The sequence below is a fragment of the Hirundo rustica genome, chromosome Z, assembly GCF_015227805.2.
Source record: "Hirundo rustica isolate bHirRus1 chromosome Z, bHirRus1.pri.v3, whole genome shotgun sequence".
In the NCBI taxonomy this organism is placed as follows: domain Eukaryota; kingdom Metazoa; phylum Chordata; class Aves; order Passeriformes; family Hirundinidae; genus Hirundo; species Hirundo rustica.
In genome coordinates this window covers 84,540,644-84,560,833 of record NC_053488.1, presented here as the reverse complement: position 1 = coordinate 84,560,833, position 20,190 = coordinate 84,540,644, and the positions used below count along the sequence as shown (strand labels likewise).

General features: G+C 42.3%; 1 protein-coding gene across 3 annotated transcripts; it reads left to right on the top strand.

Moving 5' to 3' along the window:
• Positions 1-76: 76 nt before the first annotated feature.
• On the top strand, positions 77-14,141 carry MOSPD1 (motile sperm domain containing 1). Of its 3 annotated transcripts, none has more exons than XM_040090629.2 (6): positions 77-172; positions 5,101-5,357; positions 5,541-5,616; positions 8,354-8,580; positions 10,530-10,691; positions 13,079-14,141. In XM_040090629.2, exons 2-6 carry the CDS (start codon positions 5,204-5,206, stop codon positions 13,108-13,110), a joined length of 651 nt encoding a protein of 216 aa, XP_039946563.1. In that variant the 5' UTR covers positions 77-172; positions 5,101-5,203; the 3' UTR covers positions 13,111-14,141. The 3 variants fall into 3 exon arrangements, with proteins under 3 accessions (XP_039946563.1, XP_039946561.1, XP_039946562.1); XM_040090627.2 differs by having other exon boundaries at positions 8,354-8,583; XM_040090628.1 differs by lacking the exon at positions 77-172 and adding an exon at positions 1,175-1,193 and having other exon boundaries at positions 8,354-8,583.
• The last annotated feature ends 6,049 nt before the right edge of the window (positions 14,142-20,190 follow it).

Sequence of the window (20,190 nt, the reverse complement as noted above, 5' to 3'; positions counted from 1 at the left end):
GCGGGAGCAGCGCCCGACGCCGCCGGGGCAGCCCCGACATGGCGGCGGGGGCGGGCGGCGGGCGGGGCGGTGACGCGGCGGCGGCCGGTCGGTCCCAGCAGCCCCAGCGCTGCCCGCAGTGACGGGCGGACAAAGGGGCGCCGCGCCAGCCCGCACCAGCGGCCCCGGGCGGGTGAGTCGGGGCGGGGGGCGACAGCGAGCACGGGGCGGGCTAGCGGAGCGACACCCGCGGCCCGGGCCTCCCGCCCCTGCCCTCCGCAGGCCCTGCGGCAGCGCGGCGGGGCCGGGATGGGGCGCGGGGCGGCGGCCGCCCTCCGAGGCCCCGGCCCGGCGCCGCTTCCCCGCAGGGCCGGGGCTCGCTCCGGGCGGTGCGGGGCCGGCTGCGGGGCCGGGGGTCGTTCGGAGGGGCGGCGGCGCTGGGCCGGGGCTCGTTCCGGGCGGTGCGGCCGGGCCGGGCCGGGGGCGGTGCGGAGGTGCCGGGCCGGCTGCGGGAGGCGCCGTTATCGCGCAGCTGCCTCAGCCCGTATCGCTGCTGCTCCTCGTTGAGAACAAAGAGGATCAATTAAGAGTGTGCAATTGCAATTACCGCCGTGCCCTGCCGGCAGTAGGCACAGCTCTTTCCTCTCTCCCGGGGCAGAGTGCTCCCCTCTGTTAATCTGAGGCGGTTTGGGGCCACGCAGCGCTAAGGAGCACAGCACACGTTTAAAAATCAGCCAGTTTAGTGCGTTAAACACAAACTTAAAGCGATGAAATAGAGACTGAAGCACACGTGTCCTTGAATATCTTCTCTAGGATACTTGCGAGCTTCAGCAAGATGGATCAGAAGCAATGCGCAGCTGTTACTTAATTTTTCACTGCTTTTCGTGCCTCTTAGTTGCATTTGAATAGTACCTTTTGTTAGTCACCTTTTCAGCTTTAAAAAAAAAAAAAAGTAATGTGGTCGTAGTAAATTTTGCTGTCGGTATCAGCATGATTTATGCATGTGGTCATCCATGCTAATAGTTAATGCTCCGAGACTCTTTCATTTTACAGCATCCTGGAGACACTTACTGATGACATATCTCATCATCCTGTGAAGGGGTAAACAGTAGCAGTTTTGCAAAGTATCAGAGCAGTTCTGCCGGTTCAAAGGGGACCGTCCGCCTACTGAAATACTTTGCAGAATGTGTGCCTTCATAGATCAGCAGATTGAGGTGAGGTTAACCAACTTGCTCAAGGTCATGGAGTGTCAGTGACAGAGTTAGCAATAATGGAATCCAGCCATCCTGGCTGCTGGGTCTGTGCTCTCATCGTTGGGTGACACTCCCAAATAATTGCAGGTAGTTTAAACATTAGTTTGCGTAAGTGCATGTTGAGGCCTTCAAAACATTTTGGAGAAACAAAATGTTTATGGAGTGCTTCAGATCCCGTGCTGCATTTGCGTGTAGCTTAAAGTGATTGCTCAGCTTGGCACAGGAGGGAATTTTGAAGGAGACTTTGTGGGTTTTTTTGTAAATATGCGTTTAAAAAATCATTAGATTTTCTGAGTATATAGTGTAGAAAAACTTGTATAGATTTGGTGGGTAGATCATGAGATGTAACAAAAGTAGATTAGAGTGTAATTAGGCAACTTTTAAAACAGTAGTGTGGAGACATGACTGTAAAGAGGTTTTCTTCTGAATGAAGTGTTTACTCGATGACATTCTGTAGAGTTATTTGCAGTTGTTATGAAGAAAAACAACCAATAAATGCACTGGGAAGCCATGGTGATGAGGCTGTTGGAAGTTAAAATGGGAACAAAAAAGTTCCTCAGTTGATTTATTTATTCAGCAGATACTTGTTAAGTAAAACCAAGTCACAATGGATGTTATTTCTGACCCTGGAGAGAAGTTATGTTTCACTTAGTGTTTTTTTTCTGTCAGTTAAATTTATGGAGAAAGGGATTTCAAAGGAAACAAACACTGGCACATCTGTGCTGTTGTGACACCAGCAGTATATATTTAGTAACTTCATGGAGGCAAGATCCCTATTGTGCTGAAAAAAATACCAGTGACAATTGTTTTTCAGGACTTCAGAGGGCACTGGGAAGTGAGCTGGCATTGTTCAGGTGTTACACGCTGGCGAAGGATAGCTCTGACAGATCCCTGCTCCTGTGGGAGTTTTGTCGGCGCTGCTGGGAGAAGCCCATCTGTGCAGTGCAAATCACAGGCCTGAGAACCTAGATCCTGTGTTGGGACAGATGTGCTTGTGCTTACCTTTCTGTGCTGCAAGCAGTTGTGACTGGTGACCGCAAAATTTAGTGGTTGTGGTGCAGTGGAGGTGCAGAAGAGCAGCAGCTGAGTTTCTGTTCGTGAACTGTCTGGGGTACGTGATCTTATTCTCACCGTTAGAGCTGCTGTGGGGTTAATCCCTGCAGAGGAGTTGTGGTGATACAAACTTTGTAAAAGCGTTGGCAGTTTCTCTTTGATGGGAGAGATGTGCTGTTATCAAGAGTGTGCATACTAACCCATCACATCTCCCTAGCTTATGTGTGGTTTATCAATCAGTCTTTGGGAAAAGTGCTTTTACTGCTGTCACTTGGTGATATGTCCCAGCAAGGTGAGTTCTAAGCTTAAACTGTTGTCTCGGGAGGGATTCTAGTTGCTTGGATTCCAGAAATTTATACCTTGAATGACACTGCTGTGTCAGCAAATGTGTCTGCTATAGGCCTGCCAGACGTTACTTTTGTGAGTTTGGGCGGTAGCTCCTCATCCAGCCAAGTTAAATAGGAAAAGGAAGCAATAATGGGATATACTGTTTTTAACACTGGTGGCTTTCCACATGCAGGTTGTGGAATCCTGGGAGGTTTGCACAGTTTTCCACAGATGTGTAACAAAAATGAGCCTGTTGATAGACACAGTGATCCATACCTCCACTGATACTGAGAATTGTGGGGTTTTGGACACTGAACTTTTGCCACGGACTGAGCTGAAGAAACTGGAGATGTGGGATGAAGCCAGAAACTGGAATGAGTCATGTGCAGTGTTTAAATAAAAAACAAAAGCATCAAAATAATACTGAGTATTATAAATAATACTTGAAAATTTTATTAAACATAGTCAATTAAGTTGTGTAGCAGTAGCTTGCTGTTGGTTTTATGGTAGCTTAAAATATTTATTTGAAAAAAAATCCCTTTTGTTAAGGTCAAAACTTGCCTGTATTTCTGTTACGCATGATGTGCGGGGTGCAGATAGATATGAGAACCAACAATTCCAACATAGTCTTACTGCATACAGCATTGAGCTAACTTTGGTAAAAGCAATTTAAATAAATAATTCCTACTCTTCTGCCTATGGCAAGCATCAAAAGGTATTTTGTATTCCTAAGTGCTGGCAGTTTTTCCACATTAGCTTTTCACATAGTCTTAATATGTTTGGATGGAACAATGAAACTCACTTTGTAATAGTGCATGAAGTTGTTCAAAAAATAATACTTAACTTGCTGTACAACATAATTCCAGAGTTTGTTGATTCTTTTGAAACAAAAGGGATTCACCGTAATTCCAAGAAGTACTCAGAACCCAATTTGCCACTTAGAGAGCCATTTCTTTTTCTAGACTCTTCTTAATAAGGTAACAGAACATCAGCTTGGAACACTATCATTGGGGATTTGTTTTCAGAATATTATTAGTAGCATTTCAGTGAAGTGGAAACAAACCTGTGCTCTGAAAAGGAACTGGATCATGAGGGAGGACATTCCAGCGAGATCTGTGAATTTGAATTCTACAGGGATAATTTGCTATTTTAATAACAAAATAAATAAAATTAAAAGCTCAGTTTGTGAAGAAGAATCAGAACCTGTAAATCTTTAGTAAACACATGAGCGTGTGTCATGTTTCAAGTATGGAAGACGTATCTGGTGCTTGGAAATGTGGTCATGATGATGTTCAAAATGCAGAAACAAGCATTTGTTTTTGATTGTTCATAATGTTTGAGCTATTTGCTGCTAGAAATTTCAGAAGCTAAATTCTTTGAGGTGCCACTTATCCAGTGCATTGAGCTGGAGAACAGGTAAAATGTACCTTATTTTAAAAAGCTTTATGGGAAGTGGAAATGGCTTCTAATGATTTGTTGTTGTTTTAATATTTTTGCTATAAAGTTAGACGTCAAAGGACACCTTTAGTTTGATAATTAATCTGTAGAAGCTGCAGTAAAATATGACGTTCTTGGCGGGAGGAGGAGGAGAAGACTTTGTTCTCTCTGTCATGTGTTAAGTCAGTGGTATGTGTGCTGAGGAGTCTGGCCTTAATTTTACTTTATGAATTACATTTGGGATTGTTTCTTGGTTGGGTCATGGGTTCTGGTTTTAGTTCTGGAATGTCACTCAAAATAAAAGAGAACTGTGGGGGGTAGCAGAGGGAGAATTATGATGATCGTACTCTAATCGTTGGTTAGAGGTAGTGGTGGTAGAAAACCTGTCATCTCTTAATAAAATAGTAAATCCCAAATCTGTTTGGTGCTACTCATCCCAGTCATTTTTCCATTCATTGCCTGTAACTACACAGTTGGAACAGGGAGTTTGATTTAAACAAGACATGAAGGTGTTCCCCATTCCTTTGTTCTGAATCCCTGGGATTTTACATAGCTGGGTGCTTAGGTGAGGACATTCCTAACTTGTTATACCTCATCCGGGGAGGTCATCCCCACAGAAAGGTTCCTGCCTAAACAGTGACTCCTGCTGCCTCACTGTTGTTGTGTTTCCTCATTTCTGCCCTCGTGTTTCTCAGGTGTTGCTGTCCTGAGGCAAGGATGGGATTTTGCTGTCGTTGTTTGGTTTGTGTTGCAAAGACCCAGCATGAGCAGCTCTAGTCATGGACTGGGCTCACAAATGCTGCCATGATACACTGGAGAGGTGCTTATCCATTTATTTTGTCGCAGTTTCTTAAACAGATGAAAACCCGGTGCAAATATTTTTTCAATTTCAGTATTTTTGGAGGAGCATAAGTTGAGGTAAATTCGTAATCAAGCATCATGTTTTATATATTTTGCACCTTTGTTAACTACCTCAGTTCAGTATAGATTTCTGGAAATAATCTTCTTGCCTTCTCTCTTTTTTTTTTTCCCCCCCCATTTTTTCTTTCAGAATTGCCAAAATGCTTTGGAATTCTTAAACGATTTAAAAACTGAAGTCTCTGAGGATACAAAGTCATAAGAACACAAGAAGCAGCAAGGAGGATTCAGTGCCAATGCAGCAACAAAAAAGACAGCCAGAGTTAGTGGAAGGAAATCTTCCTGTTTTTGTTTTTCCTACAGAACTTATATTTTATGCAGATGACCAGTCAACACACAAGCAGGTGTTGACTCTATATAACCCCTATGAGTTTGCCTTAAAATTCAAAGGTGGGTTTCTTAGGTTAAGTTCTATTGAAGGGTTAGTTGATGATCTTGAACAGTCCAATTATAATTCATGTACCAAATAGTATCTGTGACAAAACCAAACTCATGTCTCTACATGTATCTGTTGATGAAGCTGGTGATGTATTAGTTCATGATTTGTTACCACTCCTGTCCTTTTCCTTGCAGTTCTTTGTACAACTCCAAATAAATATGCGGTGGTGGATGCTACTGGTGCAGTGAAGCCTCAGTGCTGTGTTGACATGTAAGTACAAGTTGGTTGTTTTTTTTTCCTAAAATACATTTTATTACCTTAATTTCTTTTACTATTTAGGAGCTTGTAAATGACAGCATGCATGTTATAATATATAAATTGGAAAAAGATGTGTTTTCCTAATCTCCTGTATACTTGTGGCTCTGATTTTTGCTGTTCTTTCCCTGTATGGCAGAGGTATTATAATATTGAAGGTACGTCCTTTAATTTTGCCTTTGGGCATAAATAAAATGCCAATAAATGCATCTTGTAATGTAGATCATAAACCAGGAGCAAGAGTAATATGAGCCTCCTCTGAGCACCTTCTTGTTAGAAATAACAAGAAAAGCAAAACCCCCAGGGCTGAGATTTGTTTGTGAGAAATACTTGTTTGCAGATTGGCATAATGGAAGTGTGTGCAGTTCTACCGAGCACACTTTCCTGGGCAGTGTCAATACTGGTAGTTTTGCCTACCTTTCACCCTCACCGCCCATCTCACTCTCAGATCTCTGTGTCTCCCTTTGGCTCTACTGTCAGGTGTCAACCCAATAACTCAGGACAGGAGGAGGCTGCTTAAGTGACCACAGTAATGTACAGGGTCTGTAGGCTGCTGAAAGCTGAAGCAGAGTGGGTGTATCAGCTAAAATAGACCAACTCTTTTTACTTCTATGTGCCACGTTATTTCTGTGCTGATGTACAGATACAGCTGAAGAAAATCTGAAGTACCTGAAAGATCAGACTGAACTTTTTGAATAGATGTTTTCCAAACTGTTAAACACCACCTGGAATCTCTGGCTAACAAAAGGCCATATACAGAAACCTTTTGTCAGATAAATAATAATTGTTCTTGGGGAGTGGTTCTTTATTCCTACAGACTGTTTTCCTTAGGTGCAATTTGAAAATTCCAAGGACTCACCAAATAGAAAGGAAGTTTAGAACATGGGACTAGTAGGATTCAGTAAGCAGGGGCAACAATGCTAAAAATGGAACTAAACAGGTCAGAATATACCAGTGTACCAGTGAGCTGTTCCATTCTTTAGCAGACATTTACACAAGCTTGATTACATTTGGTTAAACAAATGGGTTTTATTAAATAAAGAAAAATAAGACATACACATGTTCCAAGGGGATTTTTTTGTGCAGCAAAACCCCCAATTCCATTCCAGTGGTTGCTGTCTAAGGACAGTGTTTACTGCTAGGATATGAGCAGTACTATGCAAGTGTGGCCTTTTGCCAGATAAACAGTTATTCTACAGAGCTTCCAATTATGCAATGATCTCAAAAAAGAAACAGGAGAATGTGTCTGTTTATAAGGGTCTGCAGAAAATATCCTCCTGCTTGGCAGCAGATATATGTTCTCCTAGCAAAGTGTAATGTAAAGATTCTGTTTAGGTTGGTAGTTGGTACCATGGTACTAGGAGTAGGTACACCAATTCAAAAGGAAGTGTTGAAGGATGAAATCGGAGTTGATCTGTTGTGCTGATATGCTGAGAGCTGTATGAATTAGGGTTGTGGGGGGAAAAGCCTGTTGTTTTAGTGAAGGCAGTTGCCCAGCCAACACTCCACTTGCTGAAAGCCTGTCATAGGCACACTCCTTTGCCTCTGAAATGATGTAAAACATCACTGCAGCCTCTTGCTGAGGGGATGACTTGGTCTCTGTTTCTGTGTTGAATAGTCTATTCAAGCTAGATACCAGTTGCAAGCACTTGCTACGTGCTAATGCTTGTAGATAGCTTGATGTGATATAGTTCCTTTATATGAAGACTGAAAAACAAAAATCCATTTCTTGCAGCATTTTAATGTGTATAGTATCACAAAGATCGGCTTTTTGAAGCATTTTTAAGACTACTATTCTATGTTACTAAGGGTACAGTCATTTCTTTTCCCCTCGTGAGATGGCATCCTTCTTATTTATATGTATGTTCTTCAGATAAGCTGCTGTTATCTTGGAAACTTAGAATAGCCTTTCACAAAAAACATCTGGAAAAGTAGTTGAAATCCTTATTTACCCTCAGACCTGATACCACTTCAAAACCTAAATGTTGTAGCTTTTCAATGCTAGATGTGTATTCTCACGATGAATCACAAATGCAGAGAGGAGGCAGTTGAGCACTGCTCAGAGATCTCTGTTTTGCTGTTGATCAATGCTATTTTAAAGCTGTGCTTTTTATAGGTTCCAAATATGCTCTCAGTGGTGGGTTTCTGATTTTGAAAATCCCTAGCTGACTCTTGTCTATAGAGAGAATGAGTTTTGCTTCTGAGAAAGTAGAATTGTGGATCTTCGAGCCTGGTTTCCTCAAGAAGCTGGACTGTTGCTCTCCAAACACCTGTCCAACTCCTTTCCTTCCCTGTCCACTCCAGTCCCCTCAATACCTTTTAAAATCATTGGCCAGCATCAAACAACTTTGATACATGAGGAGGAGGCATCTTTCAGATAATTGATGTTTCATCAATTGGTAGCTGGGCATCAGACTGAGGCAAAGATGGGCTTGAGATAAGGACTTAACTGTCCTGTTTGGCCAGGAGCATTTATATTTGGGAATTAAAGCAAACATAAGAAGGAGAGAGAGGAGGTAAGATCAAGTCTTCAAGAACATTGAGTGATGGAGGAGGTAATGGAGGTCTGGATTACTCCACTTTATCTGGAGGAGGGGGGACAGAGGGCAGACTTCGTGACATAGAATGTAATTCCACAACAGACATTCTTCTTAGTAGTTCATCTGTTTGAAAATGTTGCTTTTCTCTGCAGTGTGATTCGTCACAGAGACGTTCGAGCTGCTTACTATGGTGTCATAGATAAATTCCGTCTCCAAGTGTCTGAGCAGAGCCAGAGGAAAGCATTAGGGAAAAAGGAAATTATTGCCACTCTGCTTCCATCTGCAAAGGAACAACAACAACAAAAGGAAGAGGAGGAAAAACGAATAAAAGAACACCTGACTGAAAGTGTCTTTTTTGAGCAGACTTTGTGTCAACCAGGTAGTTGAAATCTTTTCCCCCTCCTAGCTGTTCTGAATCAGTTTTGAATAGCTCAAGTGACTAGACTTAAAATGTTTTTATAAGTATAAACAGAAATTAATTTTAAAATAATTAATTTTACTTACCTGTAAGACTGCTGTCTTTATCGCTTGAGGATGACAGTATACAAGAACCCAAACTGTGGCTATTCTGCTTATGCTGTCTTAATCAAGACCTTTTGCTGCCCTGTGTGTGCGTCATACCTTGGAGAGTACATCCACTGTTGCTCTGGAGCAGGAGCTCTCATACAGACAATGGGAATTTATCTGTGAAAGGATGGTAGTTATTTTTTCCCTTGGCCTCTTTCAAAACATATGCCCCTTCTGAGTTTGTTCCAAACCGTTAATCCCCCATTTCCTGATGAGCAGGAAATATTGCCAGAACATCTTCTGAAGTGCTCCTTGTTCTGTGCCCTGTCTTTGTCTGTCCCACAAGAACAGAAGAGCACAGTTGGTAGCTGAAAACTCTGCGTGTTTCATACACACAGTGAGGAAGTGAGTCAAAGTCTTGAAAACCTGGGCCAGACAGTTAAATTGAAGGGGTAGGATATAAAGTGTCAGGTTGTGCCTGAAAATGAATCTAAACTGATTCTTGATGGTCTACATTCTTCTTACTTTTACTGATTTATACTGAAGTGTTGTTATTGCTGTTATATTTTCCAGGACAACAAAAATCAATTCCAGAAAATAGATGAACCTCCTTGGGAGTGTTCATGTTGTTAAAAGTAATCTGTTCCACTATTTATACTGAGCTTGTTGGCAGGTGAAACACTTTTTATCAAAAAACCTCCTCATAATAGATATTAGTAGGATACACAGTTGAAGCAAACCGACAAAGGTCTCTGGGCTCACGGAACAAAATGTTCCTCTGATAGGTGCTCCAGGACAGAGGGCCTGATCCTGAACAATCTGACACTGGTCTTATTCCAAATGCTGTTTCTCTGTTTAAAAACCTTGTTGACTGCGTTATATTGCTTACTTACAGAAAAGCAGTAAACAAAGAAAAACTGCAGGTTTGCATGTAATTTGCAACCTGGAAATAAGAGATTTATGGAATTAGAGTAGAGCAGATATTGCTAGTCACTGAGGATAGGGGAAGTTGATAAAAACATTGGCTATTTTCCAACGGGTCTTAGGGATTTGGTTAGAGGAATTCAGCTAACATGTTAACAGCTCTTTTCAAAGATGACACAGTGGGCCTTTGAGTAGGTTCCAGCTGTTAAAGTAGAGGGCAATAAAGACTATGAAGGACTCTTTATTGTCTGTGGTTTGCATTTCCTTATTCTGGTAGTGCGGGACTGTCAGAGTGGTTCACTCTCACAGTTCTTAAAGTAAGATTCAAATTCTACTGATTTGTGGCATCTAACCTGACTCTGGCTCAGGTGTAGCCCTTGAATCCTGTAAAGAATGAAGGGGAGCTCATCTGGCCCAAGAACCTGTGCTCCTGCTGCAGGCAGGTTTTGTTGAGGAGGTGTGAGCAGTTACCTGCCTGTGCAAGTCTTTTGGGTGTTCTTAACTGATTGGTTACTGATCACTGAAGGAACATGTCAAGGAATGGAGTCAGGATGCACAGGGAAACCTCAAGCATTGCTAAGACATCCAGCTGTCCTGTGTGTATATATAGCAACTGGGCCTGGCAGGCTCTGTTCCTCCAGAAGGGAGGGGTTTGGGAAGTCATGTGAAAACAAGTTCCAGCATCAGAACAGGGAGCAGCCTCCTCCACTGTAGAATGCAGAAGGTTTAGAAGGGTGGGTTTAAGGATTGTCTTCCACACCCTGCAAACTCCAGAGCAAAAAGGAAAATCTGAGGATATTTCAGCTCCCATGTACTCCCAGCAGACATTTTTGCAGAATATTTAATGTTTATATTGTTTAGATCTTCCTTACAATTGGTGCTGTCTTGCTTTTTCAGAAAACAGAACTGCCTCGTCGGGACCTAGTTTACTCACAGTCTTCCTTGGGGTGGTGTGTGTTGCAGCACTAATGCTGCCTACGTTGGGGGAAATGGAATCCCTGGTGCCTCTCTACCTCCACTTAAGTGTGAATCAAAAGTTAGTAGCTGCTTATGTTTTAGGTAAGTACTTTAGATTTTATAAACATTTTCCTGCATCATTTATGAGTTTGGAAGACTTCGCCTGTCTTTGCCAGCGGCCTCAGGAAACTGGATGGAGACAAAGCACCATGTTACATTCTGTTTTGCATTTCAGCATAGATATTAATTTGTAGCCACGGTGATAGCAGAGTAAATTATTGTTATTGGGTTATTGTAAGTGTTTTAGACCAGATTTGAGTTGATACCTATTGCACACAGGCTACTACATGCTAATTTCAGCTTTATTTGATGATGGTCCAACAACAGTCATCTGCCAACACACCTGAACAGAATGTGCTGTTTCTTACTCTTGCATTGCAATAGTTACTCTATTGCAGGATGTAGAATATGTTACTGTGTTTCTCCCTCCAAGCCCCCTGGGCTGTTTTATAACCCTTCATTCTCTGTACCTGTTTAATAAGCAGTTGATATGTGTAGCAGTAAGTAGTTGTAAACCCTGTCTGAGACCACTACCATCCACAGTTCTTCCTGATTTGTAACTTGCTCCTGAAGTAGCTAGTTCATAGATGAGTTCAACGTTTCATTTGTTATGACTATTTCTCTGTAACTATTTCAGATTTGAAGAACAGTCACACTAAACTCTGTCCCACTACCTGGCAGAAAAGAGGATTTAAAGGAAAAGAGCTAGGGAGCTCCAAACTGATAGCTAGAGGTGAGGTAGTGATGGGGAAAGGTGCAAGTTCTTGATGGTTCGTGTACACTCTGCTGACTCACACAGGTCCATCTGCTGAAGTGGTTTGAAATCTCACTAATGGCTCTTTGCCCAAGCTGATGCTGATGGATTCTCAGATCAGGACCTTGCAGTAATACTCACTTTGTTTTTATCTTTGCTTTTGAAAATTACTCCAGGTTCTGCTGGTGCCAGCTAGACTTCTAAGCCTTGCGGCTTCATAAATTTGCAACACCTGAACCTGCTTCTAGATTCCCTATGAAGTTTTGACAGGTTTTGACTTCCTTGCTGGCAGCATTTTTAGTGTTCATGGACAGATTCTTTTGTGTGCAACTCTTGATCATGTAGAAAGTCAATTGCTCTTGAAAAGTTGAAACCACTTTGTTCCACAAGGAATTACAACTGGATTGTGGAGCATTTAATGGAAAGGGTTGTTATACCACACCAATAGGAGTGTATGATATTTGAGAAGTATTTGATTTACAGAAATGAGTTAAACCCTTTATTGTCTGAAAGTCCCTGTACAAGTGGTGTAGGCTGTTCTCCAGAAGCCTCTGCTGCTCCTCTGCGATGATGGAATTTATCCAAGCTAAAGATCCAGCAGCTGTGGGAGCACTGACTGTCTGAACCAATACAAACCTTAATAAATAGCTGAGCTGTAGTTCCTTTTAAGGGATAAATTGCTGATCTAGTGAAAGGCAGTGGTACAGCTCTGTTCTGTTGTGCCTTCACCATCTTCATAAAGTAGCCAAGTTCTATCAGTATGGAGTGGCAGGAGATAAAATAGTCTCAGAAATGTCTTTATCCATAGTGAGATCTCTAGGCTTTAGCTGAGCTTTCTGCAGTGAAAGGCTGTTACAGTGACATCATCCGAGCCTGCAAGAAAGTGAGATTACCCAAGAACTGATAAATTGTTATTTTGGTGTTACATTAGGCTGGAATTCAGGGAGCCCCTATGTTCTTCCATCTACCTTCCTTACCTTGTGCAATATAACTGATGGCAAGAACAGCAGATGTGTATTTTTTCCTGTGTCAGCACATAATTAGAATGAACTTTTCAGTGTGTCATGAGTAGGTTTTTTAGTCCCTAGTTCCTGTTTTCATCTGATTTTAATTGTTTTTAACCTCTATCAGAGCAGTCCTTTTTTTCTTCCCTCTTTAAAGGTCACAACAAAGAGTCTGTTGAAAGCTCCCTCTGCAGACTCACAAGGAAGCTTAACATCTTTTTCTAAAACTGGTATTTGATCAATTATTATCCACAGAGCAGAAAAAAGGCCTTGGAGCCTTCAACTGATCTGCCTTACTGATGATTTAGCATTCAAATGACACTGCCCAAAACGGGCCCCCATTAGAAATGGGGTTTGGGTGCTAGTGTTACACTTACCCAAGTCAAAAGTTCAACGTTAAGATTTTCCAGTAGAGAGATCAGTAACAGTTTGGAGTATTTCTATCTTCTTTGATGTTCAGTTATTATATGCACTACATGTCAGTGTTGATTTTTGACTATATCAAAATTTGGAGGAATATTTCTAATACTTAAGTGTGTATGTAAATGCATTCTGCATGTATTTATGCACTTTTACCATATTTTCTTGTGTGTGACAGGGTAAACTCTTTATTTTAAATGTTTTATTTTGAGTGAAATAGAAGTGTTTAGTTCTTAATTCTTGTCTTTCAGGTCTCATCACCATGGTTATTTTGAGAACATGAGCAATGAGTTCATAGGATGTCAAACACCTTACTGTATATTCACATCATGAATGTGGACTGCCTTTTACTCCCATTTGGCTCATTAAGATGCTAGCAAAACTGTTCAGTGATTTAAGATACCTTCAGAAGTGTAATATATTTTAACTGTGTATAATAAATGAAAGACTCAAAGCACTTTGTGGTGCTTCTGTAACAGACAGCTATGAAATGTTCAGTGATACCTGTGAAAATAATTTGAAAAAACTTTTATATCTATGCCTACTGTAAAAAATCCTTATTAAAACAACATTTGTTATTTTTAGTCTATGTTCACATCAGTGCGTGATCACTATAAAAGCAAACTGTCTTCTGTAAAAATGCTCATTTGGTTTGTGGTTGTACCTGCCAAGGCTGGCACATAACACTTCTGTATTTACATACCAGAGGGGTGAGAGTCGTGACTGATCATTGAGGAAAATGAAAAATTCCATCAGTGGAACTATGAAATAAACCATGAATTTTAGGTAAAGAAGTAATTCTCAAATTTCTTACTTCATCATTACCAATATATCGTTGAGTGCTCCTTTTCTTACCTGGGGAAATAATTTGTTGCAACAGCCATTTTGTACCACAGTTATTAGACAATAAAAGCAAGTTCTGTAATCAGATCCCTTCATTTCTTAGGGATGCATGGAAGTGGCATTTACAGAAGCTGAACTCGTACTAACACAAAATATACATTTTGTTCTATTTTAGAGACCAAACTAAGTGAAATAGCAAAAGCATTTCTCTACATCCCTTCCCTCACAGCTACCATAGAGACTTTTCTATCAGAAACTCCTGCTTAAATGCCAGTTTCATATTTGAGGTGAACATTAATCTTGTTTCATACAACAAGTATTTCCCTTCATTTGACATTTCATTGTCAAGATGTTAATTCTAAAAGGGCAGCTATTACTGCACTGGATCACTGGATTCATACAGACAAATCTTTAATTGTAAGAAGTCTATAGAGTATGCTCTGATATGAATAATAAAATTTGGAAATCAAACCTTCTTTCCCCCTGCATGTTATGGGTCACTTTTCTGCTTGCGCATGGAAATACAAAGAAACCCTGCAAAAAAGTGTTTCAAAAAAAAAAAAAAAAAGGAGAAAGAGAAGTTGAAAAAAGAAAAGTTGTTAACCGCTACATTTTTTTTTCTTATATAATGCTCCTTCAGTTTGATTCTCAGAACTGGGATTGTGTCATCCGTTGATCAGCATCAGATGATAAAGTCAAACATTAACATTCACTAAGAAAAAAACCAAAAGAGGTTCCCAGCTGGCCTAGAAGGCTGTGTGCCAGAGCCTGCTGCAGGCACAGCACTTCCCTCCAGCACTGAGCTCCTGTCTGGGTCAGTGTTTTCCTGCCACTGCAGGGCTCTGTTCTTGTAGCTTCACTGTTCCTCAGTACCTACACTGTGAACTCTGATTTTCACCAGGTGGTTTAATCTGCTGCTGCCTGGGGAAAGGCGAGGGAATGGAGCAGAAGTTGGGGAGATAAAAGTGCCATGTGGTATCCTATCTTAGCACGCAACAGCCAGGCTAAATGTCTTGCCCAAGCTGATTAAAAAAGCCCAGCACAAACCCTTTTTTCCCCTATATTCTGGTGTTGTGGTCATGGACCGGGATCATGTTTTGCCAGGCAGTTGCAGAAATGCAGAAGTGACAATCTCACCTGTAGGAACTCAGAGTTACTGAGTGACTGTAATCAGGTCTGACAGCTGCAGCTGCCTCAGTCCTGCAGGACAGCACATGCATGGAGAAGAGATCACAGAGGCCAGCAGTTGTTTTCAAGGAATCTGAAGAGAAATGATTGGTTTAGAAAAACACCTTGACCAAAGAAATCAGGAACAAAATGTTATCATCAACCAAAAAAACTAAAAACATTGGACCACTTCTTTGTCAAGGCAACAGAGGAGCAATACACAGGAAAAAAAATGCACAGACTAAGTCAGCAGATGCAGATAAAACTGGTGCTTGGGTGAAATAAAGATGACAAGTGTGAATTCTGACTTCTTTCTCCTTCAGGGAGGTTGCAGCACAACTGCAGAATCACAGATTTATCCAACTTGGGAATACAAGACCTGAGGATTGTTTCAGTTCAGCCCTGAGGGAGAACATACCAAATTATGTTATCAAATTACATTAGAGCATAGTCATAATGGGGCACCAGTAAAATTATACCAGGTGGATACACAAGATTTTGAAGACATTTCCTGATTTTATGTATATTTACATGCATGCACATACCTCTAGTACTTCTGAAACTTGTTTCAGAAAACACTGATCACTTTTGGAAATAAGACCCAAGACACTGAATATACCTCTTAGAAACACCAGGAAAAACAGTTAAGTGTTCACGTCATTTCCCATTTCCTGATTCCTAACACAAACAAACAGTCATTTCCTTGCAGTGGGCAAGTATTTTCAGCAGACAGTTGGGAGGACTCTGAGATCATCCAGCAGAAACAATCCTGGTGTTTACCCAGCACTTGCTATGGCACCGATATCTCAGATGAGTTGTGCTGGCAGCAGGAAGTGGGAACGCTGCTGAGATCGCTTTGGGGAGCGTCACTCCCAGTCGCTTGGTACATGATCTTCTCTAGGTGTTTGCGCTTGTCTGGATCAGAAAATCCTGAGGAGATCATGTTTCTTCAGAGGAGTGAATCACAGAGTGCTTGAAACTTCAGGAGACCCAGTGCACTGTTGCAGAGCTCCAGGGACAGAAGGAGCTGCCAGGGAATCAGTTAATTGCACCAGGGATCGCAGCTGGTAATGGAGCCCCAGGGAACTGGGCCACCACCTGGAAACAAATCAGCCCCTGCAAAGGGAAAAGCTGACATGTCTGACGTGTCTCAAGCTGCTGCTGCTGACATGTCTCAAGACATGCCCCAGGAAGACAATGGGGCGTTGCTGTCAGATGGGAACAGTCACTGCTGCTCTTGAAACCGCTCCACAGGGATGTTTGCAACAGCTCCAAGAGGAGCCCATGCACAGAACTGTGCCTTCAACAAAGCAAAAGCAGAGAAATCCTGCAATCAGCTAATTAAGAACTGTCAAAGCCAATCATATGTTATTTCATCTTACGTTCATATGTACAAGTATTTGATAACCAACAAGCCTGAACTGGAAAGAGGCTGCCAAATAGGTTTGGCAATAAATCATTGTATTTTAGTCCTCATTTGTCAATGTACATTTAAGATACCTCACTTTCCTTATAACAGCTTTCCTTATAAATGCCAAGTTCCATCACCCCTCTCCTTTGTCAGGACTCTGAATCTCACACTTCAAACTTCGACTTAGGGCAACATCAAATTTAAGGTTCACGTCTTAAAAAACATTTTGTACAGGAGGCCATAAAAACCCCCAGCATTGAGTCATCTTCTCTTCCAGAGAAGATGTTTTGAGTTGTTTTGAGTTGTTGGGTTTTTGAGTTGTTGGTTTGGAGTAGCTCCGGTGCTTTGCCCTCTGACTTTGCATGAGTCCCTCTGGGCAGAAAAGGAAGGGAACACATGGCCCTACAAAGCATGCAGGGCTGAGCAGTCCTGCTATTGACCCTCCTGCCAGTTTTGCGCAGATAGAGGAGCCAAGTGGCCAGGGAAAACAGGTTCCCTCCTGTGTCCCTGGGAAACAGGGCACTCACCTGCTTGCTGCAGTGTAGGGAAGGCACCATCTCTCACTAGAGCTGGGAGAGAAACAGCCAAAAATAATAGGCTGGAGTCTCTTTCCTGCAGGCATAATGTGCTGCCTGAGGAAATTAAATTAAGCCTGAAGCCACTGAAGGAGAGAGAAGTTCACTGCTGCCAGCAGCCCATCACTCACTCATTACTGCCCCACAGGAGCTGGTGGGGATTGGGAAGCCATAGCCGTGGACTCAGCAAGAGCCATCTACAGATAACGACCTCAGTGAAAGGAGCCTGGAGAACAAGTTCATCCTCCCAAAGGACGAGCTGGAGGAATGAACCCGGGCAGGCGACACTCACAGCGTCACAGCTAAAGCTGAGTAAGGGCATGCACTCACTCACTTTGGCGTGTATTTTTGTCTTCCTTAGAAGCTCTCCACCAAACGCTAACGAGCTGTTTACTTTGGATAATGAGCTGTAGCTAACGCACATCAGCTCTAGGAAATCTGCAAAGCTGTATGACCCCGCTGACAATATAATGTGGAAATACATGCAGGCAAAGCGACCACACTGGTCTTCAAAACAGCAGAGACTGCAAAGAAATAATTTAAGCAAGAGCACAACCACAATTACAGCTATGGGTGTCCCCTCACGGTGAGGAAAAAGGCTGGTAAGAAGGTCTACCTGAGTAACTGGCGCCACGTAATGGAACTTAAATCCATCTTTTCAGTTAAAAAAAAAACAAAAAAAACCCAAAACCATAAAATTTTCAATAGCAAAATATGATTTACAGTAACAAAATGAGGCTGTTCTTCTCCAGAAAACTGGACACTCAGTGGCTTGAGGTATGAACATGAAGACATTAGATGAACATTTGCCTTGACAAACAAAAAGCCACCATCAAGAGAAAAAACTGCAGTAGGGCTCTGGATACCCGTGTTCCATCAACATCACCAAACCCATTAGCGCCTTTCCTTCAAGAATCTTCCAGGAATCTCCACAATTCAAACCAACTGCTGAAGTGAATGTGCTTAAAATGAAAGGATGTTGATGTATTTTTAGCAGGAAGCTTCTTGCAGTGATTTCAGTGTCAGCTGTATTTTAACTGGCTTGAAAGACAACACAGTACCCGATTTCTGTGCCACAAAACCTGACATGTGCTATGCACATCATGGGTTTGATTTTTCTCCACACAAGGACAAAAAGTAACCAGGAGAACCACATTTCCAAAGATTAGTCCCTGCAGCAAAACCTGCTTCCTCTTGAGCAGCTCTTCCTACCTGGGTCGACATCCAGCAAAATTCTAAACATTTAAATACAATTATTTGTCGTGGCAGGAAGTCTTAAAATAGCAACTATTTTCCAAGGCTCTTATGAAGCAAATAAAAGAATAAGAAACCAAACTAAGAGAAGAATTTTAAACCTGACAAATGCCAGATTTGTCTGAGGACTCTTTGTGGCACTGGGGATGTCTCACCAGTTCCTTGAGAGACACAGGGGAGCCAGCGTGAAGGCCTGTGGAGGCTGTGTTTGGTTTTGGTTTGAATGCACCCGACACCTCCCCCCTTCTGAATTTCTGCTCCTGAGTCAGTTACTGAAAGTCAAACAAGGTTATTCTCCTTCAGTGGCTTATTTTTTTAATCTTCTCTCTTGTGCTTCTGCCACGAAGCCCCAGTGGTGGAAGCAGTGTCGGCGTGTGTGTGAGGTCTTGGTCTTTGGGATGCAGGATGTCTGCCTCAAGTGCTCCATGACAGAGGAAAATAATATCCTAAGCAAGGCCTGGGCTGGCTGGCAACTGCTCTCAAGTTTATTGAACAAGGATGCTCCCACCAGACATGCAGAAATGGGAAGGCTCCACTGGTACAGGTAAAACAATCACCCTAAGAAAATGAACTTGAGGTGGCAATTTTTACACCCAGTTATTGGAAAGGATTCTTACCAAGCACTCCTCTCTGTGTCAGTAAGGTTTTAATTACTGTACTGTAGCTGTAAACATTCAGTTGCATTTACAAATGTTTTAACTTGTTGCTTCCAGGAGAAGGGGGCTCAACTTAAACTCCATCTGCCTGTTGGTGATGAGAAAGGTTGCTTAAAACAGGATAGGAAGAACTCACACAGTTTAATTATGACTCCTGAAGCTTTCTATTTTAAGTAAATGAGTTACAACTCCAGCATATGCAAGAATACAACAGCATAAAGTGAACATTTCTGAAATGATGACTGCTAAGGGAGGCACAAGCTGTTCTCAAGCTCAATGGGGTGCTGGAGGTCTCTCCAGTCACCTCACCGGCAAATCATTGCACAATAGAGGCCTGGACTCACAAACAGCACTGACACTGGAACCACAGCACACATCTATAAATGGAAATACCTCAGTCTCACCAAACTTTGGAGACTTGTTTTGTTTTGATGGGTTGGTGATCATTTACATTCAAGTTTTCTGAAAAAAGGTGAGAATTAAGAATTTAGGATTAAGTTTTTACAGTGGTATCAGGAGGACCTTGGGCAGTTGCTCAGCTGAGCATTCAGGTCACCTGCCTCGCTGGCAACACACACAGCATCCTGCAAGTCAATCTAGCTGAGGCAGAGGCTCATTTTTCCTGGCATTTGTACCTCTCTTCCAGAGGGAAGTTATCTATCCCTCTGCTAAATGCAGCAATCACTGAAGGGTTCGTTCCAAAAATACAGCCCCCTGAGCACTGGCACAGTTACCAACGTTCCCTCAGCAACTGTGTCACTCTGGAGAAGGTGGAAGGAAGGAAAACCCCCATCACTTGTCAAGGAAGACACAGTGGCCCAAGACCTGATTTAACTGCCAGCAAATCCTGCAGGATGACTTTGAACCAGACCAAGCAAGCGCTGATTTTTGGAAGGTGGAATCCCAGAGAGAAGCAGAGGTAATATTAAAAGCGTGAGTTACTAGACAAGTACAGGGTTGATTATGTGCATCGTATAAGATCCTGATTCCCTGCATCCAGGTGCATAATCTGGAGTATAATTGGTTCCAAAACTTCTTTATTTCAGTGGAAGAAACCCCTATATGTGTCACCGGACTCCAGGGAGCAGAACTGCAGCTTTTTGGTGACACAGAGATAAAACACTGAGATGCTTTCCCACAATTTCAATGCAACTTCTGTTTTGCAAAAGCAGGGAAAGGAATGGATACAGATAAACTGCTATTTCACTCTTCTCTAACAGCATGAATTGACCCAGAGAGATTGTGGACTCCCCGTCCCTGGAGCTGTTCAAGACCAGGTTGGATGGGGCTTGGACAACCTGGTCTGCTGGAAGGTGTCCCTGCCCACGGCAGGGGGTGGAATGAGATGGTTTTTAAGGTCCCTTCCAACCCAATCCATTCCATAATTCTATGACTGACCGCCCTGTTAAAGAACACCACAAAGACTGCCCACTTCTTCCCAAGAGTTAAAACCTTCA